This window comes from Sitophilus oryzae, unplaced genomic scaffold (assembly GCF_002938485.1).
Source record: "Sitophilus oryzae breed Bouriz unplaced genomic scaffold, Soryzae_2.0 scaffold_1701_pilon_pilon, whole genome shotgun sequence".
NCBI lineage: Eukaryota > Metazoa > Arthropoda > Insecta > Coleoptera > Curculionidae > Sitophilus > Sitophilus oryzae.
This window is the reverse complement of record NW_022146393.1, coordinates 1,629,301-1,655,666: the sequence shown is the minus strand read 5'-3', so window position 1 is coordinate 1,655,666 and position 26,366 is coordinate 1,629,301. Positions and strand designations below refer to the sequence as shown.

At 34.4% G+C, this 26,366-nt stretch overlaps 1 protein-coding gene across 1 annotated transcript in view; it reads left to right on the top strand.

The window, feature by feature from the left end:
• LOC115881206 (photoreceptor-specific nuclear receptor-like) overlaps window positions 1–15,133 on the top strand; it is a 75,200-nt gene extending 60,067 nt beyond the window's left edge. Inside the window, exons 4-8 of the mRNA XM_030898617.1 lie at window positions 469–589; window positions 5,347–5,483; window positions 10,918–11,144; window positions 11,202–11,433; window positions 14,434–15,133. Coding sequence (XP_030754477.1) covers window positions 469–589; window positions 5,347–5,483; window positions 10,918–11,144; window positions 11,202–11,433; window positions 14,434–14,672 — 956 coding nt within the window. The 3' untranslated portion in view covers window positions 14,673–15,133. The remainder of the gene's footprint in view (window positions 1–468; window positions 590–5,346; window positions 5,484–10,917; window positions 11,145–11,201; window positions 11,434–14,433) is intronic.
• The last annotated feature ends 11,233 nt before the right edge of the window (window positions 15,134–26,366 follow it).

Genomic DNA, 26,366 nt, shown 5'->3' with positions numbered 1-26,366 from the left:
GGAAATTAAAAAAAAAAGATTTATTTATAAAAAAAATTGAGAGCCACCGGATTTTTTCTGTATCCCTTTTAGTGCCGTAACTATAGTAATATCAGAGATTACATGGGAAAATTTGCGGGGAACAGGAAGTTCTAAAAAGTTTTTTAAGTATACAGGAAAATTTAAACAAAATTGGCATAATTTTTTACATCATTTTTTTTGGCGAAAAAACCTCATAAACATTCTTGGTTCACGAGCTCAAAATATACCATTCCTATAAAAATATTCGTACTTATTTAAGACTCTCCCTGTATAGACAAATTACAGACTTTTCCTAATTTCGCATAAAACTTTTTAGTCTTAGTTATTATATATCCATTCTTAGTGAACTTCTTTTAAACGAAATATACATCTTTATGAATTTCTTCTGTATAGATTTCCCTATTTGTTTTTGATTTGATGCAACTTTTAAGCCAGTTATACTTTTAGCTGTCCAAAACGAAAGACAGCCGAGGAATACAGCTACGATTCGACCGGAAACGCTAAGGGACATGAGCGCTGAGCAGGAAAGAGCTCTTAGAGAAGCTGCTGTAGCTGTCGGGGTATTTGGGTAAGTCCAAAATTCTTAAACTAATTTGTTTTTTAGCAAATTCTCTCAATATTTGGCCGTTCTTTGAGAAGTAACTTTAAACCTTAATACTATACTTAACTTACTATATAGAAATTAAGCAGTCCAAATTTTTCAAGTCGGTCTTTTTTCAATCGAATCATTCAAAATTTTCATTGACAATATGTTTATTCGTACTAAGTACTATATGCTAGTGCTATAACTTTTTTTTCTTATATTACCATACTTTAAAGAACATAGACGACCGTGATTGTGATGTGGCATCAGCTTTTCATATGTTTATACCCGAGACCGTTGATTGAAAGAATTGGAAAGTTACGCAACCATTAGGTTGCGTATCTTTCCAATGGGGCGAATTCGTGACAAGGCTCATTTGACTTCTCCTTACGTCTCAAGTGCTGTATGGAGAGACCCCAGTCGTTCTGCAGCCAACGCATAAAACACTTATTTTTTCTAAATGGGCCAGCGAAGGCATATCGTTATTGAACTGAAAGCGACAGTGTTGCCATATTAAGATGTATAATATTTGTAATACGCTTGACGAAAATATTTTTGGATGAAAAATCCGCGTTTAAGTATTGAAAATTTGTTACTGTCAAACATAGAATAAATAACAAAAATAAAAATTCTGTATAGATACTGAATATGTCGTATGAACGAAAAATCGTTTAGTTGGCTTGGAAATGACTATTATTGACAACAATAACAATAACAATAGCTCCCGTATATAGCGTTTAACGCTTTGGGAGTAGCAAGGTACAGCTTGCCATACTAGAGGCGTTCGGTATACAAGAAAGGTAATGTGACTAGCACTACGCTTCAACCGCCTATTATTACCTCAGGATTGTGAATCCCAAGTACTCATTTAAGGCTGAGTCGACCTAGGGACCCAAACTATTTTTATTTTCAATTAAAATAGTCTTCTGATGCAATGCCGGGTGTGGGATTACTATAATATTTTACAAATTAAATGACAGCGATCTTCATTTCCAAGCCAACTCTGATGTCGTTCTTTGTTTAATCTTATAATATTATATTAAATTGTTTAATATAGAAAATCCGTATTATTAACGTATTGTACCCAAAATCTGTAAATCTACGGATTAATCAGTAGTTCTGGCAACATTGTCTCCGGCAACCACTCACTCTGTCGAATGAAAACGGAACTACGGTACAGTATTCTTTATCCACTGCGCTGTAAACGATCAGCGCACAGCAGCGCAGAGCTAAACTAAATTTCGGACAGGCTGACGGTAACGCCAGCCAGGGGCGGATCGTGAATTTGTGGGGCCCTGGGCTGAAACTACTTAGGGGCCTACATAAGTACTCAAATAATAGCCATATCAAAAAACTCTTTCTATAATGATATATTATTGTTCTTCTTCTTTACGTGCCGTCTCTTTCGTGGAGGTTGGCGATCACATTGGCAAAATATTCACGATTCTCGGCTTTCCTTATAAGTTCTTCAAATGTTAGGTGAGTCCAGTTTCTGATGTTTCTCAATCAAGATAGTTTCTTCCTGCCGAGACCTCTCTTTCCTTCAATCTTACCCTTAACTATCAATTGTAAGACGTGGTATTTTTCATTTCTCAATATATGCCCTAAGTATGATGTTTTTCTTATTTTTATTATATTGAGCAATTCTCTTTCTCTGCCTATTCTGCTGTAGACTTCGGTATTGTGATATGTGGATTTAAGTAACATAAATGTTACTTAAATCTACGCAAGTATTAGTTGTACAAAAGGCGATCTTATTGCTGTGGTAGCAATCTCTTCCAGGCAAACTTTGGGTGAGAGAGAAACCGAAATAGTGATATTTTATAAGAATATAAAAAAACAATAAAACAATTTTATTTATTTACTTATTATGAATTAGTAAAATAAATTGATAGGTAGTAGTCACAGAAATTGACAGTTATTTGGTCATCACATTCCAAGTCTTTAGTTAGATCACAATTTATGGAAAGAAGTGATAAACTATTTAGTCGATGGTTAGACATTGTTGTCCTATATTTATTTTCTACATAGGACATCTTGGAGAAGGAGCGTTCTGCTTTACAGCTAGTGATTGGCAATGTTAAAAAAATCTTTAAAATGGTATAGCAGTTAGGGAACACGTTAATAAGTTTATTTTCATACATGAGCATAAAAATGTCACTGCAAGAGGTGTAAGACTCAGACATAGATTGGAGTAAGTATGATTTTAATTGAATGCACTCATTCACTAAATGCTCGTCTACGTCATCGGGATTGTAATCAATAATATGAAGTGTAATTTCCAAATCTATGTTTTCGATATTTTTGTCTTGCAAATCCATTAAAAATTTGAATTTCTTGCTATATGTCTCATAGACTTGTCTCCTTTTATTTAAATCCATAATCAGCTTATCCAACGCAACTTTTAACGTGTCTCTTTAAATCTTTCTGCGCCGTATACTGAGAATTCACCTGTAGACTTATCTGAAAATTTTGGGATAATGCATCTCTTGTTTATGTAATTGTAGTCTATTATTACACTAGTACTTAATTTTTTAGCTTTTTCGTCGTATTCCTGTAACATTTGATCTGATTGATGTCGTATGTTGCTCACAAAGTCTTTTAAAGAAACAATTAACTTGTTGCCTTCACAAATGTCTAAACCAGGGCTCTGTATTTTTTTATTAACTAAATGAAATCTCTCCAAAACTTCTTCCCAAAAGATAATCAAAATTGCAGTCTCGAGTTTCGCCATTTTATTGAATAAATTTCGTGCCTCTTTCCGGAAATCAACTTTCTCAACCTCATTTTCGCTGAAACTTTTGAAAATTTTCATAATGTCATCATAATTATTTTTTAAGGCTTTGACAGCATCATAGTGGCAAGGCCATCTTGTCTGGCTTAAACTTTTAACCTGAATTTTAATTTTATTTCACGATTCAACAGTTCCCACCTATGGGTCTATTGTTTTTCGCGGGGCCTGGGGGCCCCTTGTAACCTCGGGGCCCTGGGCTGCAGCCCAAACAGCCCGTAGGTAGATCCGGCCCTGACGCCAGCTATATCTCGGACAGGTTTTGTGCCACGAAATCGCCCATAAGGTTGCGCATCTTCTTATTTCTTTAATCAACGCCTGAACTACATTTTATCGCCGAATTTGAACGTCACTATTTGAGAGACTGTACTAGACAATAAACTGAAGGTGTTTTACCATTGCCTTCCTTGAGGTGGCTGTCAATAGTTGCTTTATTTAGATGAAGAAATAATTTTCTTGGAAAAATTTAGAAATTAATAAAGCAAATTATGTGTTTTTGTACGAATCAGTGGTATTCTCATTTGAGTGGTGAGACGCACTCGCCGCGCCGCTTAGAAACTACCGGCCAGTATTTGAACTATTATATTAAAATAATCTGTAACTACTTGAAAAAAATCTATTTTCGATTTTCGAACTAGCATCTATATTTAGATCGTTTCCGCCATTTATAGATCCATTTTACCTTTCGGTGGAAGATTCACAGTTGATCGCTTAATGTTTTAACGGCACATCGATCTTTTTGAACGATGGAACGGTTTGATTGAACAACCTTGTGGATCGAGCGTTTGTCATACGTTAAAACATCGATTGTCTTCAAGCTTAGTTTAACTTTTCCATCCACCACTACTGTTTGTGTCAGAATATATACCTGTATCAATTAATTCATGCCAATAACTCCACATCGCCGGTTTTTTAACATAGCTTTTGCTAATTTTTATCCTTATTTTTAAAATCTGACGTATGTAGTAATTTATAGCTTACTTAGGCTGTATTCCGTTGCAAAACCAGGCGAACCAGACCGGTAAACTACGGTAAAGAGCGGTTCCTGAAAAACATCGGTTTGATACGGAACGGTTTGGTAAAATACTGGAAACGTCAAATGTTGACGTTTTCTAAATTTCAATACCTCTATTATAAAATGTATCTTTTATGCATTTTTAATGTACCTATTCTCTGCTTTTACGTTTGCTTCTTCTTTTCAATGGAGTTTAATATTGAAAAGTACTTTATTAATAAACTGTTAAACTCGTTAGACAGCTCAAGTGAAGATTTGCAAGTCCAATATTAAAACAGATCAATAATAAATAAACAAATCTGATCAATATTTATATTTTTATAGCTTACAAAACATTCACGATTACTTGTTGTTTTGTTTTTGATGTTTTCTTTAAATGTTCCTGACTTTAAGAAACAATGGCTGCATGATAAGTTTAAATGGTCCTAAAAAGTAATTCTATGTAGTTAATGAAATGCATTTACCTTTACTGCCTACCTTCATTGCTTTTGGATGTAAATACAAAATATTTTAGAAAATTTTAGAAATTAAATGAGAATTTCACTCGAACTTCCAATATTTGCTTGATTTCTGTCACATAAATGACATTGATTGACAAACAAATCCAGAAAAACCAGCCTTCTCGAGCTGGTTAGTTTGGTGACAGTTATAACATGGTTATAAAGGTTATAACCGAATTTTTCAAGAACCGTTTTCCGCAATAAGAAAACTTTCAGGATACCGATAGAAACGGAACATAAAAGCATAACCAAAAGGTAAGCAACGGAATACACCCTTACTGTTATCTGTTGTCTTCTCAAATGAATTCAAAGGAAAGACGTTTTATCTTACTAAGAAAATTGTCATAATTTACATTAAAAACTATAAAATACTTTTTAATTTTTCTAAAAACTTTTATTGTTTTAAGCTCGGTTTTAAGTTGAAGGTTTGTTTTAGACCTCCGTTAACGATGGCCTTATCACCTGCCAGATATGGACATGCTCTATTACCTCCTATTCACCAGCCCACCATTCCTAGAGAATCGCTAAGGGAACCTAGTCCTAGCAAGGACAACATCAACAGTGACAACGATGGTAAGTTTTGTTAATTTGGTAATATTTTCAGCGTGTATGGTTTTCTCACTACTCTTATTGAATACTTTTAATTATCAACTATTAGATTAACTAATGTAAACAAATTGTTTTTTTTTATTTACTGTTCGATTTGAATACAGATATAATAGTTTTTCGAAGATTTGATAACCTCATTGGCGTAATTTCATCTTCATAAAAACAGAAAAATTAGCTATTTTTAGCGCAGAAAATATTTAGGTTGCATACCTAAATCGAAGTAAAATGACATGATCATAAGTTTTAATATCTACAAAACTTCATACAGGGTGGCGCACCTCATTCACCTCGGTTGATTATACGAAAACGGAAAGATGTAGAAACAAAATACTTTATGGGTAAATGTGGGGAGGCAATGTGCAAAATTTAAAATTATTCCGAAATATACAGGGTGTTTCAGAACTAATATCCATACCAATGTTATATTTTCTCTTATGGAACACCCGGTATTTTATTTCATTTTTGGATTATTGGGTCCAAAAAAAGGCATATATTATAATGGCTAAATATGTTTAAAATCTTTGGTTTTGGAGATTTCAAGATATTTGAATATGCATGCTACAATAGAATAGATTATACAGTAATGTACCCTGTACACTACTTTTCAGAATGAATTATTGTGCTGAGTTTAAAGGTGGGGAAATAAATTTTACTGAAAAATGTTATTGCTTCCTTAAATTTATACAGGGGTACCAAAAATTGCTGATCCATTTTAAGGATTTATTTTATATAAAAACTTTCAAATGCAACACCCTGTATTTTTTGAAATAAATTGAAGCAGATTCAAATGCTCTTTCAAACTATATTAGGGTTTCCATACCTATCTAGCTTAAATTTTGAATAAAAAGCGATTTTTCAATAAAATCGTAATCAAGATGGCTGGTGTCGCCATGGCAATTTTCTAGTGACATTTAGTAACTATTTTCAAAATCGACATTAGTTTATGGACATTATTATTTAGATTTATAACAGTTTACTTATATTTACTTATAAATAGTTTTTATTTACTTATATAATAGTTTTATAAGTAAGTATTCATTATTTTATCAAGAAAAATAAAGCAGTATCTGCTAGCGGAACGAATGGATATGTTACTAGTGATTTTATTTTGTGAGTAAATTACTTCTCGGCCTCAAGAGCTTATGCTCCAAGATATCCAAATAGGAATCTTTCTGATAAGCGTTTCTTTGAAAAACTTCTTTTCCTATTTCGCAGAGCTGGTAGTGTTGTTTATAAAAAATCTATTAGGCAGAAACCTGTTGTTGGACGTGAAGAAAATGAATTTGTCGTAATTGGCTCTTTTATAGAAAATCCATATTTCAAAATGCATATTCCACATCGCAAAATAAATCACAGAACTACTTCTTCGTTTTTCTTAATATAATAATAAATACATATTTAATACATTTTATTTATTAAACTATTATTATAGGTAAATTAAATAAAAGTAAACTGATTTTAATAATAACTATTTTCGATTTTAATAAACTAATTTCGATTTTGAAAATAGCTACTGTCACCAGGAACTTGCCATGACGCCACTAGCCCTCTTGGTTGCCATTTTATTGAAAAATTGCTATTTATTCAAAATCTGAGCTAGATAGGTATAGGAAACCCTAATATATAGTTTGAAAGAGCATTTGAATCTCCTTCCATTTATTTTAAAAAATACAGGGTGTTGTATTTGAGATAAAGTAAAAATAGAATATTCGTATATATCAATCCCAAATGAAATTTTAATGTGTATGAGACTATTTTAGTAAATACCATTTTGATTTTTTTGTTATTTATCATGGCGTACTAATAAGAAAATGATATATTTTAAATATTGCAGTAAATAGTGAAAATAAATATAGAGTGATTATATTTTTGAGAAGCTCATAGCAAGACAGATCATATGATTTATAAATATACAGGGTGTTCCATTTGGAAAAACATAACTTTAGTTCGAGCTTTAGTTCATATTTTCAAAAATATTTTTTGTAGGAAAACAGACTACACCACTGTATTCTACGTAAAAAGTTCTACAATAAACAGTTTTCACCTTCTCGATCCGTTTAACAGTAACAGAGATACAGGGGGATACATCCCAAATTGCAAAATTTTTGAAAAGACCCTGTAGCTCAGAAACAGAAGATGGAAGAGGGCTGTGAAAATTTTGTTTGCAGCATCGTCCGTTTAACACAAAAGTGGGATAGGTTTGTGCAAACCGCATCCTTCTATCTTTACTAATAACGGATATACCGTATGATTTCAACCAAAATGGCACACCCTGTATAGAGGTAAATTGTGTCCGATGAACTTATTTTGATTCCAAAAATACGTAGTAGTTCTGTGTCCACGGAATATTGGGACACCCTGTATTTTGTTTGTATATCTTGGGTCTTTCTGTTTTGTACTGTATATTTTGTCTGGATATTACACTAAGTAAAATTTATACGCTATTGTATATTTTAAAGCAATAAGCTGTATAAGCAACTAATTTCAATTTAGTTATACACATTCATATTTTATTTTTCGTCTAAACTTCGGGGCGATAGGTCGCCGAGGGCGTTTAAAAAGGGTTTGACATTTTTTGTGACCCCCCGAAACATTAAAAACTTTCGTTTGCCACCGACCTGCGAACCCTATCCCAGCCCGACCTCGTTACCGCTCCCTGAAGAATAATTAGGGAGACGCCGTAGGATGCAGGCAATCCCCCCACAGATTAAAACTCCCTATCCGTCTTTACAACAAAGGATACCTATATACGGTTTGTGCATAATTTTCCACGTTAAAAGGAGAAAAAAGGATTTTACATACTTTGCTCGTTGGATGAACAAAGCCTCTTCCGTCGGTTTGAAGCGATTTTGGTTTTGTTTTACTTAATGACAGTTTACTTAACTTTATTTTGAGAGAAATAAGATAAAGAGAGAGTATTATAAAGGTGCAATAAGTAAGCTTTGAATATGTTTAATTCTCTATATAATAATTATCGTTTTAAATATATCTTAAATTAATCTTTAAGTTGAATGACTTTATTCTATATACCTCCTGGGGTTGAAATATACCACCCCTAAAATATTTGCACTTATTTACCACTTTGTATAATATTGTGCATCCTGTATAACGATTTAGAATTTCATTAAATTATAAAGATTTGTTCGCCACATTTTTTTGTTTAAAGATTTATAGATCTTTATTTGTTAGTGATGAGCAAGACTGGTCTTGGTCTTAGTTAGGTACAGGGTGACTCAACGACAGAGTAAAATCTTATTATCTCACTGTTTCGAGGTTTACAAAAATATGTTAAATATAAATGTTATAGAACAGGTTAAGCTACATATTTTAAAATTATTATAGAGTATACAAAGTGCTTCAAAAAACTGCGACAACCTAGGCAACACCCTCTTTTTTATTTTATTTTTAGATTCTGTGTAAAATTCTATAACTTTTTTATATATGATGTTAGGTATATACCTAAAATTATTAGTTTTTGTAATATTTGAATTTGTTTAATCTCTCAGTGTGGGTAAACAACTTTCAGTGTAGTAAAAATTGTCAGACTGTTTATGAAGTTAGACTACTAAAATTTGGTAGGAGACTTTTATAGAGATAAAGGAAAAAATATATGTATGTGTAAATATATTTTAATTAGACGCTACAGGGTGTTCAAAATATATTTATGAAATCCGACTATTTAAAATTAAGAAATCTAAATTTTTTATGTATTAAATTGTAAAATCGCTTATTTCTGGGGCTTACTAAACCGGGTCTGACAATGCAAATTCACCTCAAATATCCATTTAGTTGGTCATTGGTAAGCAGACTCTCATTGTATGTGAAAATAACAAAGCAAACATTTACTGATCTGGATAAAATTGATAGTTAAATAGTAAAACTCACCCGGGGGTACTCCGTTCCCTAGCCACTGATATTCTATTCAATATATCCCATTCCATATCTTCCATCTAATTCAAATATTATTTGGATCTATTGGTTAATATTCAACAACTAGCTGATGTCACCTGAAATAAGTATAGGGGCTCTCCCCGGACGCAAATTTGCCGCTAAACAGATTCGCATCCCTAATAGTCAAAAGGACTCGCATCCTTAATAGTCAAAAAGACTCGCATCCTTAATAGTCAAAAAGACTCGCAACCTTAATAGTCATAAAGACGCGCATCCTAATAGTCAAAAGACTCGCATCCTTAATAGTCAAAAAGACTCGCATCCTTAATAGTCAAAAATACTCGCATCCTAATAGTCAAAAGACTCGCATCCTTAATAGTCAAAAAGACTCGCAACCTCCAAATGTCAGCTCTGTGACAAAATAATAGTCAAAAAGACTCGCCACCTCCAAATGTCAGCTCTGTGACAAAACACAACACAACACTACACTACAGCCGCCCCGTCTACTACTGACGAACTTATTTTCCAAGTTTTACAAAATTTTATGTATTATCATTTTTTCTGATATATTTTACAAAACTCAAGTATGTCATACTTATACCTATTTTTAATAGTTCGCTATTTATTCCGATTTTTTCTATCTTTACCCAAATGTTTAATACAATTATTCTATAACATCATAGTTACCATTACAAAAAGTAATAATTATCAAAATTGAATATGTCTGTTAAGCAAGTTAAGAACAAAACTTCAATTTTAGTATAATTGGTTGTAATAAGTATAGATGGTAGGTAGAGATAATAATTACAGAACTAAAAAATATTTTTTCTTGGCTTGTTCCTGTATACAAGTCACATTGACAATAATAATTGATTTTCAGGAAAATCTGTAACTACCCTACCCAAAACAATTATCGCATATTTGAATAAAAGTAATTATTACATATTTCTAAATAAAGCATACATTTTTCTGCCTTTCTCTTGTGAGTTTTTTTAGGATGATTAGAGTACGCACTGACATGTAATTTTTAGTCGGCCGACTATTTAGTTGTAAAAATGAAAATAATACATTTTTATGGAGCCGATCGGCCCAATATTATATGCACTGACAGGCAATTGTTAATCGGCCGATTATTTAGTTGCATATTTGGAACAAGTATATTCCTCTAGAGCCGCGCTAACATGCAATCAAATAGTCTGCCAATCGGCTCCATAAATATGTATTGTTTTCACTTTTGCAACTAAATAGTCGGTCGAAATTACAGGTCAACGGGTAGGCTTATTGTTTCGAATTGCCCTTGTCAGTATCCGAACTATTTAAAACTGTAAGTAATAAGAGAATTCAAAGTATCTTGTTTTTCAAATTAATATTTTTTTTAGAAAATATGGGATAATTGTTTTGAGTAATTTATTATCTCTCTACCATCTAAACTTACTACGAACTACTAAACTTACTAATTACTTACTAAACTAAATGAAAAATTCTAATGTTTTTTGATGATTTTTAGAAGAAAGTATAGACGTGACCAACGAAGAAGACGATACTCCATCATCAGGGTGTGGAGTGTCTTCCAGTAGTGGACCAGTTAGACCCGAACCTCAACAAGCAACTCTCACAAGTCTGTACCCATCATCCCAAGAAACCATCTACGAAACATCGGCGAGATTACTATTCATGGCGGTTAAATGGGCGAAAAATCTACCTAGTTTTGCCAGCCTACCATTTAGGGATCAGGTAAATGTCAACTATACATTTTCTTTATGCACTTCAAAAGTTATATTACATTTTCAGGTAATTCTTCTGGAAGAAGCCTGGAGTGAATTATTTCTACTCAACGCTATCCAGTGGTGTATGCCGCTAGATGTCTCTGCCAGTCCTTTATTTAATTTGAACGAGCACAGCAAAAATGGAAATTCAACCGGTGATGTTCGAATTTTAGCTGATACACTGATGCGTTACAAATCAATTCACGTGGATCCAGCAGAATTCGCTTGTTTGAAAGCTATAGTACTGTTTAGAGCAGGTACATAGTAGTATAAAAACAGTCAAAGTAAATTAGATTCACTTAGGTTTGTAGGTATACAGGGTGTCCCAGGCTGAGCGTGCATTAGAAGTTACTAGAGAACTACGATATCTAGATTTGAGATTCAGATTTGTACATCATTGTTTCACAACGAGATCTATCGATTAAAAATATTTTCAATATGGCGGCACTTAGCGGAAATACCGAAAGTTAACAGCAACTTTTGTATTTTAAATGGGTACACCCATATTTTATTATATACTTAAATTCTCTGTACAATTTTATGAATTTTGATATTAAACACTCTAAACCTAACATTAACCGTTTTTGAGGAATAACATACATATTTAAAATTTTTGGACGAAAAAAACTGCCTTTCAAAAAGTTTTGTACCTATAGGCTAAAAGTCAAATTTAGTGATTATCACAGTTACTGTAACATAAAGAAAAGACGTGGCAACGAAAACCAAACCAAACTATCTATTTCAAAAATTAAACCGTTCGAATGTCATATAATAATGGCCGCAGCTGTCATGGAATTGAACGCTTAAAAAATTATCATAAATAGTTTTTTTTTCAAAATGGAAACTTTCTTTTTTTATTTCACTAGTGAAAATATTTTTCAATTCGTTACTCTTTGCCTATACATGTTCCTATGTCTAAATATATCGTTTTTAAGTTATTTAAGATTTAGTTTTAAAGCGTATATTTTTCAGGATTTTTTGATTTGAACCAGTAGCCTATGACTTACTTATGTCAAGTGATGTAAAACAATAGATTTGGCCATGTCATATTGTGACACTTTGTTCAAAAATCGTATATCATCGATCATTATTTCCAAGCCTACTTTACGCCGTTTTTTTATATATAATATTATATCGGTATACTAACTATTAGATATCACTAAAAAGCGTAAATACGAGATATATTTTTATAAATAAAATTATTTGATAGTTACCAGCCGTACTGGGATAAAAAATAAAGTAAAGTAAAGATTTCAGTTAACGTCTCATTTTTGCTGCCAGGGCTAATCTGGACGGGGCGTACTTTGCTTACGCGGAATCCGAACCGCGGTCCTCGGCCATATCATTGTCAATGGCCTACCGACTTCGCAAGTGTCTAAATCGACTCTTACTCACGAGATATCCGATCTCATCCGGCCTTGAACCGGCGGGAATGAGCAGTGTCAATAGATTTTACACTTTTGCCTTTTTTTGGACAACAGCACGATACAGAGTTTCGAACCGGTCACCCGTCCATCCACTAGGATCGCCTTACGTCGCTTAACTTCGGTGTTCTAATGGGAATCGGTGTTTCGACGTCGTTCTTCATATAAAGTTTTACGCAGGCGATAATTATAATATAGGAAATTCAAATAATTAGTTTTCTGGCAGATGGAAATAAATTACCTGATAGTTTGACCACACAGTTGATTCACTCTTCGCCCGTATCAAAATTCCTCCCGCCACTCCCCGCCTGTCTTGTAGACTTGGGTCAGTCTACATCCGTTGCTCGACATGTGACAGCGTTCCAAGTTTTTTTATTTTACTACTAGAAATATTTGTGCAGTGGATGGTTGTAAAACTAGAATGATAGACAATATATCGTTCTTTAGGTGCCCAAAAGATGAAGAGAGGTATATGTTTATATAGTACAGGATATTAACTATACAATAATAATTAAAGTATTAGACATATTAAGTATATTATAATTATGGAAACCCAACTATGAATAAATTGTTTTAAAAATATACATATAAATTAAGAAAAGATTTTACTCGAAATGTGCACAAAATATTTATTTTTAACAATTAGTTTATTATTTTAATAGATATTTTAGAGTAGTAGTAGATATTTGACTATTATGTTTTGGATTTTTCACTATTTACCGGTTGGTAAAGTGCATAATTTTACCTAACTACCTACCTGGAAAGTCCAAATTTTATCGTCAGGTAATAAAAATACGTGCATACAACTTATTCTGCTATTGACAAGTTTTTTAGTGTTTTTACTAAATTTTATGTAACAGTAAAAATAACAATTGACGAGCACATGAGAAAAACGATGAGTATCCAGGAATGATAAATGTTCAGGAAAACGTTTTTATAACTCAAATTACTATTATATCTACTTGCTATATTAAAATTCCTTAGTATTTTTAGTTGATCCCTCGTATACGGCCAGCGTTCTGACTGATAAAATAGCACTTCCGCTGCACCCGATGAACGTACAAATTTTTTGTCACCTCGAAGGGTCACGGGCCGCCTTTGAAGTCAAAATAACAATAGAATTCCTTAGAGTGAGCCAACTGTGTATGTATATATTCTTTAAACTGCGGTTTGACACTTAATGTCAAAGGAAGCTAGATGAAATTACGAAAAATATACGCTTTAAAACTAAATCTTAAATAACCTAATGTCCTATACCTTAACTTAAGGCACAGGAACATGTATAGTCAAAAAGTAACGAATTAAAAAAACTTTTCACTAGCGAAATAAAAAATGGGTTTCCATTTGAAAAAAGTGATTTATGATAATTTTTTAATCGCTCAATTCCAAGATAGTTACGGTCATTATTATGACTTTGAAACAATTTAAATTTTGAAATAGGTATCCACCACTTGTCTTCTCTTTAAGTCACAGTGGCTGTGGTAATCACTAAATTTGACTTTTAGGCTATACATATTTTTTTGACAGACTATACTTGTTTTTTCGTCCAAAAATGTTAAATATTTTTTCTCTCAAAAAGGTTAACGTTATGTATAGAGTGTTTCACATCAATACTCATAAAATTTTACAGAGAATTTAAATATGTAATAAAAAATGGAGGTACCCATTTAAATTGAAAATATTTTTAATCGATAGATCTTGTCGTAAAATAACGATAAACAAAAAATCTCCGATCTAGATATTGAGTTCTCTAGAAACTTCTAATGCGCGCTCAGCCTGGGACACCCTGTTTAGATAACATTTTATAAACATATTTTTAAATTATTGTTGCAGAAACGAAGGGTTTGAAGGATCCAAGTCAAATAGAAAATCTACAGGATCAAGCCCAAGTGATGTTGTGGCAACATTGTAGAACCCAGTTACCCGGACAAGTTGCCCGTTTTGGTAGATTGTTGCTGATGTTGCCGCTTCTTCGATTGGTACCTGCCTCCAGAATAGAAGCTGTCTTTTTCCAGAAAACTATCGGAAATACTCCAATGGAGAAGGTGTTATGCGATATGTACAAGAACTGACTATTAAATATGATTGAGAGCATGATGTAAAAATGAATGGCATTACTTAGAATGAAAATTATGAAAAATATAAAATGAGATAATGAATAATTCTTTAATAAGAAAATGTATATATTATGCATAAAGAAGTCTCTGTGACAGATAAGAGAAAAATATAAAAAGAATTTATTATAATGACGCCAAAGTAAACAGACCAAATAAATTATGACTGATCTACGAAAGAAAGAAAACAAAAATGGATGGTTTCCAATAATAGGGCTAATTAAAATAAAAGAAATTATAGTCACTGGCAAGTAGGTAGTTCAAAAAATGTATTTGAAGGCTCGATATTAAATATATGATATATTAATATGTAATTAAATGTATTTTAAGTGTTATAATGATCTTATATTGTACTTAGGTATCTTGTGTAATATAAAACAATGTGATGTTTATTCTCTAGTCCTGTAAAATAAAATATATATTACAACCGAATGGCGATTTCTTAGTTATTAGTAATTAAATACGAAAATTGATGGTTTTTTAAAAGAACATTACCTAATCTAACTACATTATGGAACAGCGACTGAATATATTATAACGGGTGGGATAGATAGCATTTTCTGGTATTTTCCATGTCATTTTTGGATATTTTTTTGAAAATAATTGTTTAAGTTAATTTAGATTCAATTCAAAAAAATTGGCGCCGGGAGGCACGTATAGCCGCCCATACTAAAATATGTTAATAAAAAGTTGGTAGGCAGTTCTATTAGTTTCAAAGTAAAGGAATTTTTCCAATTTTGGTCCGCGGTTATTTCCCCTATCCGCCACCTGGGGTCGCGTCCGATGGGAGTTTTTTTCAAAAACGAACTACGGAAACACGGAATAACTCATAAACTGCGACTTTGACTGATTTTGATGTTATTACAAATTTTGTTGCAAATATTATTCCTAATCTTACATTGAAAACCGCGTTTCGCTAGCTACTGTAATTTTGGAGTTACGATTTTTTTAAATTTTTAATTCTCTCCCATACCCCCTTACCAACCTCCCCCCCCTCCCACCAAAAACTAATGGCCAGATTCTCGGATGCCACAGTATTTTTGTGCCAAATTTGGTTAAAATCGGTTTAGCGGTTTTTGAGTTATCGTGTTACAGACAGACGGACACCATGAAAATATTTTGTATTTAGGTCATTTATGACCCAAATGACTCATTTTGAGTGAAATTAAAAAAACTCTTTTTTTGCCGATCTTAATAGCCTACCATACCTGTTGGTATGGTCGGTTAAAAATCTGTTGCCAATTAAAGAATTCTCTTATCAGGAATTAACGACTTTTGCATTAAATTTGTGGGCGTTCTAACAGTATGCCTTCTGACAGGCCGCCACAGATTAGTTTACTCCACGGCAGGAAAGTAGCAACCCTCAATGGTTGACCAGCTGATGTCTGTCATTCGAGGAAGAGAAAAAAGAGGTCTGTGGATATTCGACCTTCGACACACACATTTTCGCGCTAAAAAACCGAATTCTCATATTTTGTAATAGTGATTTACTTTGTAACTACTTATCGAGTTAATTAAATAACTTAATTGTTTAGTGTGCCTAATTTACAACCTGTAACGGCCACATTGGTGACCCCGACGTGATCGTGTAGCTCGCCGCAGTTCGCGTGTGTACAGACTCGTTAGTTTCAAAGTTTCAAGTGTCCAATTCGAACGTACATCACCTGCATCATGCACAACTCTGACTCTAATGGAACGGATTCGGCCTCCGCCTCAAACAGTGATAATTCGGCCCCAGCAACACTACGACAATCCCAGACACAACAATCCATCGATGAAGTGAACGAGGTAAGGAATATCCGACTGCCTCCTTTCTGGAAAGCGAATCCCAACCTTTGGTTTGCACAAGTGGACGCTCAATTCGCAACTTTCCGCCTCAGATCTGATCAGCTCAAATATTTCCATGTAATTTCTGTCTTGGACATCGATACCCTCCAACATGTATCAGATCTAATTGCTAATCCTCCGGAAAACAACAAATATGAATCGCTTAAAACGACCCTCATTGATCGATGCAGCGACTCTCAAGAGCGACAAATCAAAAAAGCTACTCAGCGAAATTGAGTTAAATGACAAGAAACCATCACAATTACTCAGGGAAATGCGAGTTTTGGCCAAAAATTTCGTCAGTGACACCATTCTACAAACTTTATGGCTACAAAGACTTCCTACCAATATCCAAGTAGTCCTGTCAGCGTCAGCAGGGCTAGATCTGACGAAAATGTCTGAAATAGCCGACAAAGTCATCGAAGTCACATCAAATTCTCCAGCTTTCATCGCTGAGGTATCCAGTAAGCCCAAACAAAATCTATGTGGATGTGAAGGTCAAATTTCCCAGCTATCACAGCAAGTGTCTGAAATGTCAGAAAAGCTCGATAACCTACTCAGAAATCGTAGCAGATCTCGACTTAGGAGTTCAAGCAGAGGAACAGCTCTTACTGACAACAAGGAGTATTGTTTCTACCACAACCAATTTGGAAACAAGGCAAAAAAGTGCAACACACCCTGCAGCTTCAACCAACCAAAAAACTAGACGCACCGTTGGAGATAGAGGAGCAGCCAACACAGGTGTAACAAAGCAATACCGCCTCTTCATCAAGGACAAAGCAACTGGAGCCAACTTTCTAGTGGACACTGGCGCCGACATAAGCGTTCTTCCTAAAAGTTTTGGTAAGAACAACACTATCAATATTGATTTTCCATTACATGCTGCAAATGGCTCAATTATAGAAACTTTTGGGTACAAAATTCTTACTTTAAACTTCGGCCTAAGACGCCCAATTACCTGGAAATTCATCATTGCCAATGTTCCACGTCCTATCATTGGAGCAGACCTTCTAGCTTATTTTGGCCTTGTCGTGGACCTCAAAAATCGAAAAATTTCTGATTCCATAACAAATCTTCATGTTCCTGGACGTTTTCTACCCTGCTCTGAACCTGCAGTCACCATAGTGTCAAAAACATCAAAATTTCACCTTTTACTTCAAAAGTTTCCGGAAATTACAAATCCCTCAATAGTCTCCACAGCCAAGTCAGGATCAGTTTTCCACCATATTGTTACCAACGGACCTCCGGTGGCAGATCGGCCCAGAAGATTACCACCTGAGAAATTCAAAATTGCGAAGGCAGAGTTTGCATACATGATGTCGCAAGGCATTTGTCGACCCTCAGACAGCCCTTGGGCTAGTCCCTTACATCTCGTGCCCAAAAAGACAGGTGAATGGCGTGTTTGCGGAGATTATCGCCGCCTCAACTCAAAAACCATTCCAGACAGCTATCCAATTGCCCACATTGAAGACTTTTCGTACAAACTTCATGGAAAACAATTTTTTTCGACCCTTGATCTGGCCAGAGCATATCATCAGATACCCGTAGCTGAAGAAGATATCCAAAAAACAGCTGTCATCACCCCCTTTGGACTGTTTGAATTTCCTGTAATGACTTTTGGTCTTAGAAATGCAGCACAAACATTTCAGAGGTTTATTGATCACATACTTAGAGATTTTGACTTTTGCTACAGTTACATCGACGACGTCCTTATTGCCTCGGACAACGAACAGCAGCACCTTCACCATCTTGGCCTGATTTTCAAGAGATTTCAAGATTATGGACTCAAAATTAATCCTTCGAAATGCACTTTTGGAATGTCACAAGTACAGTACTTGGGTTACGAAATTTCGTCACAGGGAACCAAGCCTCTTCAGTCCAAAATTGAAGCAATCAAGTCCTACAAAAAACCTCAGACAGTTGTCGAACTAAGAAGATTTTTGGGCATGGTCAATTTTTATCGAAGGTTCATCAAAAACGCGGCACGGAATCAAGCACTTCTAAATGAGTATCTTCATGACAGCAAGAAGAACGACAAGACTCCAATTGCATGGACTCTTGAATCAGACGAAGCATTTTATAGTTGCATCAACGACATCAGTAACGCAGCACTGTTGGCACATCCCAAAGAGAATGCTGCACTCATACTAACTTGTGATGCTTCTGATCTTGCCATTGGTTCCACACTAGAGCAAATGATTGATGGTCATCAGTATCCTCTTGGATTTTTCTCTAAGAAACTTTCGCCTACTGAGAAGAACTACTCTACATATGACAGGGAACTTCTTGCCATCTACGAATCAATCAAGCATTTCCGTCACATGTTGGAAGGCAGGATTTTTGTCATCAGAACTGATCATCGTCCCCTCACTCACGCTTTCAATCAGAAGCCTCAAAAAGCATCACCACGCCAAATTCGACAATTGGACTTCATTTCTCAGTTCAGTACCAACATTCAGTACATACCAGGTGAACAGAATGTTGCTGCTGATGCTCTTTCCCGTTTAGATACAATCACCATGCCAATTTCTGTGTCAACTGAGGAAATTGCTGAGCAACAGAAAGAGGATGAAGATCTACAGTCTCTTCTATCTGGAGACGTAACAACAGGACTGAATCTGCAAGCATTCTCCCTGGATTCAAACCAAACCATCATCTGTGACACTTCAACCAACACAATCAGGCCCTTCGTTCCGAAAACTTTAAGGAGAAGAGTTTTTGATATGGTCCATAAACTTTCTCATCCCAGTGCCCGTTCGTCAAAGCAGCAAATCAGAGGAAAATTCGTCTGGACCTCCATGCACAGAGATATTGTCTACTGGTGCAAAACATGCATACCTTGCCAAAAATCGAAGATCCATCGTCACAATAAACTAACACCTCTGAATTTTCCTTTGACTGACCAGAGATTTCAACACGTTCACATAGACATTGTTGGACCGCTTCCACCATCTCAAGGCTACCAATATTGTCTAACCATGATCGACAGGTTTTCTTGTTGGCCAGAAGCAGTTCCAATTAAAGACCAGACGGCTGACACCATCGCCAAGACGTTCTACTCAGTGTGGGTTTCACGATATGGTTCTCCCAAAATCGTCACTATCGATCAAGGCCGCCAGTTTGAAAGTACTCTCTTCAAGGCTTTAACAAACTTACTGGGAACCAAACGGATACGCACAACTGCTTATCACCCACAAGCTAATGGACTTGTTGAGCGCTGGCATCGCTCATTCAAGGCAGCCATTAAGTGTCATCAAACTGCTGACTGGGTAAATATCCTTCCAACAATTCTACTAGGCCTCAGAACCTGCTACAAAGAGGACCTCAAGGCTTCAGCTGCTGAATTCCTTTTCGGTTGCACCCTCCGACTTCCTGGAGAATATTTCTTCAATGAGGATATGCCTCCAGAACCAGACACTTTTCTACAACACTTCCGTGAGGAGATCAGGAAAATTCAGCCAGTTCCAGCAAGTCATCATGTCAAGAAGTCAGTCTTCATTCACAAAGACCTATTTACCTCCAGTCATGTCTTCATACGAGATGACTCTGTCCGGACTCCTCTTCAACCACCTTACAATGGCCCTTACCAAGTTTTGTCAAGGACCGACAGAAACTTTTCCATTCAAGTTGGAGACAAGCAACAGACAGTTTCGTTAGAGAGGCTTAAACCAGCTTTTCTGCTCAAGACAGAAGACGACCCCGCTCACGATCCAGGACCTCAACCGCCACTACGTACCTATATGGGACCCCGAGCTCGTAAGCAAGTTCAATTTTCCCTATGAACTTTATCCGGGGGGAGTACTGTGGGCGTTCTAACAGTATGCCTTCTGACAGGCCGCCACAGATTAGTTTACTCCACGGCAGGAAAGTAGCAACCCTCAATGGTTGACCAGCTGATGTCTGTCATTCGAGGAAGAGAAAAAAGAGGTCTGTGGATATTCGACCTTCGACACACACATTTTCGCGCTAAAAAACCGAATTCTCATATTTTGTAATAGTGATTTACTTTGTAACTACTTATCGAGTTAATTAAATAACTTAATTGTTTAGTGTGCCTAATTTACAACCTGTAACGGCCACAAATTTATTATTTTAGCTCCATCTATTGGAAAGGTTTTGAAAACATCAAGTAAAAAAGTTATCCCCTAATCTGGATAATTTCTATTGATCAGTGAAGCCTCTTGGCCCCTAGCCCATAGACGATCATCAATATATTATACATATGGGGACATCTGCTGTGTATTTCTTTAACCTACATATATATTCGTTGGTTTTCTTTCAAACAACGGTATATCGGTCGATATTTTGAACACGAGAATTTCTGTAAGGTTGCAGAGTTTTGCGGTGAAGAGTTTTGAGTAACGCCGGCTAGATGGCTCTGAAAGTCAAAGTCCTTTAGATTTTCAAATACCGTATGATCGAAAAAAACGGCGTCCAGTTGGCTGGTAAATGACGATCAATGACATTTCCCATATAAAATGACAGGGATCTTCATTTCACAGCCATCGCTGACGCCGTTTTTTTTCGATCACAAGGTATTATGAAACAATATAGTCAAATTTAAAGAAAATAAATGCACAATTTATTTTTATTTAAAAACAAAAATATCTGTACTGTTTATTTCTATGCCATTAATAAAATTGAGAGCTATGATTTCTTTTTATAATTTATATGTGGCAAAAAATAAGCAGCAATATTTTTGTATAAAGGATGTTCAGCCATCGTTCACTGTTACGTCATCATTATTTGTCAAATGAATTTTAGCGTGTGTCTCTGAGATCAGTTCATATTATTTAGAAAATTTAAAGTGCGTTCCTTTATTATCGATTGAGCGAGTTCCGTTTTTTCGGCATTTATTATTTTTTCCTTGTACTCTTCATCAGTTACGATCCCTTTAATTCCAATCCTTTGGACGGTTGAAATTCGTCTTTCTAAAGCCATCAGCAACTCACTATATTATTTAAAAACGCTATGATTTTGTATTTTATTTAGGAATATTGCACCTTTGCATTGTACTTACTTCATACTAGGGGTCGGCATTTCTGGTTTTGGGTCCCGATTTTTGTGTGTATACGAAGAGTACGGTCAACACGCTTAGTAAAATAAGATGTGCTGAATAAATACAGAAGGCAAGTATTTTTCCAAGCGCATGAAATCTAGCGTCATATGAAGTGATAATGTAATAAATACTTCGTATTTTTGGTCTCTCCGACTTACTAGATTGCGTAGATTACCGTAGCGATTCACTCCTATAGTCTGTCCAACGAGAAGATCCTTGACAGTGATAGTTGTGTTTGTCATTTTAATTTCAAAGTAGTTTATTTTATTTTACAAAGAAATAAGTTGGTACAACTGGAACGCATAGCAGCATATATTTAAAATTTGATTGACAATATGACAAGTGATTACTTCAAAATATTGTGAAAAAAACTGTATAAAACTGAAAAAATGTAATTGAGTTATTTTATTTAATAAAAACGGTATGTGTTAATACAAAACAAACAAGAACAAGAAACTACATACCAAAAAAATATAAAAAAGAACTATTATTTACTTTCAAGCTTTATGAAACTATTATATTTATCAATATAACTTATGTACAAATACAAATTTGTAATATTCCACAGGAATAAATAAAACAACATAGGTAAATAAAACAAACTATTTTATTAATAATAACACCTACCAAATTTTATACCTTAAAGGTTGATTAATTAACTTTAATCTTAATTTTTTTAAACCAGTTGATACCTTTTGACATTATTTTTCTGCAGTACTAAAATCCATTATTTACCTATCGTGTGATGTCGATATTTTACAGCTACTCCAGTTTTTAGTATGTGTTTAGTTTGATCCTTCTACCATATACGAGATGCAGTGTTACCAACTCCGGGATTTTATCACTAAATTTGGGGAGAAAAAATCTATATGGGGATTTTTTTAGGGAGTAAAATTTTTTGGGGATATTTTTAGGGATAAAATTTCAATGGAATTTTACCGCTACCAAAGAGGAGATAAGACCGCTACTGCTATTTTTGAAAATTAATAGGAAAGTATCAATAAAACAAAATAATTTATTTATTTTAATCACCGAATCTTGGAAAACAGTTGTGGGGATTTTAGTTGTTTGGATTTAAGAAGGTTTGATATTGCTTTAATCTGCTTTAATGGAAAGTTTCGAACAGTTGGCTACGTTGCTGTGATCAGACGTTTCAGGGGTGCAGCCACACTATCCTAAAACGGCGTATCGGCGTAACGGCGTAATGACCTTGAATAGATTTCCAGTAATTCTATTGGCTGAAACATTCATCTGTCAGAAATTTTATCTGTCAAATTCATCTGTCAAAAATTTCAGCCAATAAAATTACTGTAAATCGATTCAAGGTCGTTACGCCGATACGCCGTTTTTATGATAGTGTGGCTGCACCCTCAAGGTCAACCACTTAAAACACAACAAATTGTTTATTTATTATTATTTATATTTTAGGGTTTTTTCGGGATATTTTTTTAGGTTTTTAGGGATATTTTGGGGATGTTTGATGCGAGTGTTTAGATTTTCTGGGAGATAAATTTTTGAGAGTTGGGAACACTGACGAGATGCACTTTCTACGACGAAATGGTATACAAACTTTATCGATGGCAACTTCATTGGTGTATAAGACTTTCTGCCTGGGCAGCGAGTATTAACCATAAACTGTGCTCTGGGTCTACAATTAATTTTCACTCGATTTTTCCTCCACTTGACTTCAAAGACACACAAACACACGTAATAATACGAATCAAAATGCATCATCTTCCAAAACGCAGGGTATTTAACAAAGTTGACACAAAATTATAACCTATAATTTGGCAAGACTTTGACAAGCGTCAAAAATGACAAAAATCTAAAGGCGAGTTCATACGCATCGGCGTTCGTTTGTCGTTCATCGTTCCGTCAAACCAATAAAATTGAAATACGATCTGTCATTTTTTAAATAAACCAATAAAACTAGTTAAAAACAACAAGACACGACGCATGACGGATTTATATTTAAACCCATCCATAGATAACTTAAAAATTATTAAAAACTCTTTTTAGTAAAATAAATAGATTGATATGGGACGTCATCTGCTTTTCTTCTGTCATCGTCTGTCGAAATCTTACCTGAGAAAAAAAAACAGAGTATATACATGTAAACGCCGACCCAAGGTTTCGCTTGCCAGCAGGGCATACAGCGTCCACAGGCAAAAGTGTTCTACCAGCATATCAATGAGTTCTTGTTCATTTTGGTTAAATCTTTGAGGGATTTTTGCAATAAAAATATTTTAATTTTGCTTTACAGCAACAATCAGATTTTAATTTTGACATTGATTAATGTCCGCCAATAAAATATAAACAATTATTATTAATGTAAACAACAAACAACAAACAAAAAACAACGCTTTATTGTGCAAAAAGCCAAAACAACTTCATCGACAAAGCACTCAAAAAACAAACAAAAGCACAAAAAAATACAAACAACAAAAAATACACAATAAAAATCATACAATTCAAAAAAATTTAAGTCATTAAAATTACAAATAGAACATACATGAACAATCGCAGAACAGTAAGCAGTAAATAGATATAATTATGAGTTATAAAATATTAAATACTTGACCAGTGTGTGAGATGATCAAATTTTAAAAATTCAAAATTGTTTATGATTAAACATCAACAAAAAAGTCCGCGCGCGCGCGTTTACCGTTACTCTCTCCAGTAAGTATGATTTCGGAGCTTTGGGAAATGCGGAAAAGAATAAAAGCGACTTGATATTCAAAGGCAGATGATTGTACATTTTTTTTGGCATTGTACAGTATTGAACCTTTAACTAGTTCTGAGCTCGGGGTTGGCAGATAAAGATCGTGCATTCCTAAGTGGATAGTTATGAGATGGCCTTTCGGGAATAGCAGATATGTGCTTGCGGATTAAGCAAACGGATTCAAAAACGAATAAAGAATGAAGAGTCAGTATTTTGAAATTTTTAAAGAAATTCTGACAGTGAGTTCTACTGTTCAGTCCCAATAAATATCGAACTGCTCTCTTTTGAAGTCTGAAAATACGATCAAAATTTGTTGCGCAGCAAGTACCCCAGAAGAATGGAAGGGCATAACGAAGATGTGACTCAAAAAGAGCATGATAGGCTATTCTAGAGGTTGATAAGTTAAGTTCCTTAGAAACTGATCTTAGCGCAAAACAGGCAGCGCTTAGTTTCTTTGATAGAGCTTCGATGTGAAAGTCCCATTTTAACGAGTTGTCTACAGCAAGTCCTAAGAATTTCACAGAGTCCACGACGTCAATAGTGGTGTTACTAAGTACAAAAGGTTGTATAGTGCTTTTATATGACAAAACTTTAGTTTTTGATAGGTTGAGGCATATGAGATTAGAATCGCACCAAGATTTAATGGTGCGTATGTCACTGGATATATTATTATATATAGTACCGGTAACAGCTGGGCCGCTCCAAGTGAGACTAGTATCGTCCGCAAAACAAATAGAACACAAGGCAGATTTTACCTCTAATGTCTAGATTTGCAATGTCGTTGATAAACACCAGAAACAAAATAGGGCCAAAGTACTGAACTCTGAGGGACACGACATTCTATAGGCTTACAAGAATACATAGACGTATCAATCCTCACAAGCTGCCTTCTGTTGCCAAGATATGACTTAAGCCATTCGAGCGGCATTTTAAAATTGTCCGCTAATAAAATATAAACCGTTATTAATGACAATTACTAAAAAGACTATGCAGTAATTTACGAAATGCCGTAATGACGTCACCAATCTCTTTCATCTGGTTTGTAAGTGATTGAGAGTATAATGACGTGAGGTTGAACGATGGTTGAACATTCTTATATAAGACTTATTAAATTACAGATCTTATGTATACAAGACACTTCAAAATATTGTCCCTTTTTATAATTCTATCCCTTTATGGTTAGCGTTGGATGTATGAATGGTACTTAACAAATTTTTATAAAACTTCTTTGACTGTTCTTCCTTATTTTTTTTAATTCAACTATCATTTACGATGATATAATAAATGCTGATTTTATATTCAAACAAACAATTATTTAGTCATAATGACGTTGTTTATTTAATGTGTTTATCTTTATAATTTTAATCCTTATTTATTTCAGTTTTTTTTCCTCTCTGTTAAACATCTCATCAGGCATATTATTTTCCAATATATGTATAAGGAATTAAAAAAAAGATTTCCGATATTACCATACTAATACACTATTAACTATGTAATGATTAATACCAGACAATTTTTTTGAAGCAATTTTTAACTCAGACTTTGCATCAAGGCCGATTTTTTTCCTCCGCGCAGATCTGCCATAAGAATAAAAATAATGATAATAATTAATAATTCCTCATAGCAAGTGAATGATCTAATCCAAATTATAAAAAGATAATATATAAAAAAGAGTGGAAGCTGATCATCCGAGGCATCATCGTGGTGTTTTACATGCGTCGACTCTTCAAGGTAATCGGCATTGGTTCAAAGAACAAAAAATGATTTTACAACACTTTTTTGCATTCAGAACTAACTTTTTCAACGCGTCACCGTTTATAAGTGGATCTTTATTTTAGTATCATTTTTTTTTGAATTGATACAGAGTGTCCCATTTTCGTGTGTTTTATAGGGTTTCTCATTATTATACGGGTGGTCCGAATTGTATTCCGGAAACTTCGGCATATTCTGCAAATAAAAATAAGTAAAAAAGTTCGTATAAATGTAGGTCTAAAATGCTTAATTTCAGAGATACAGGGTGTAGAAGTTTCATTTTTATTTCAAT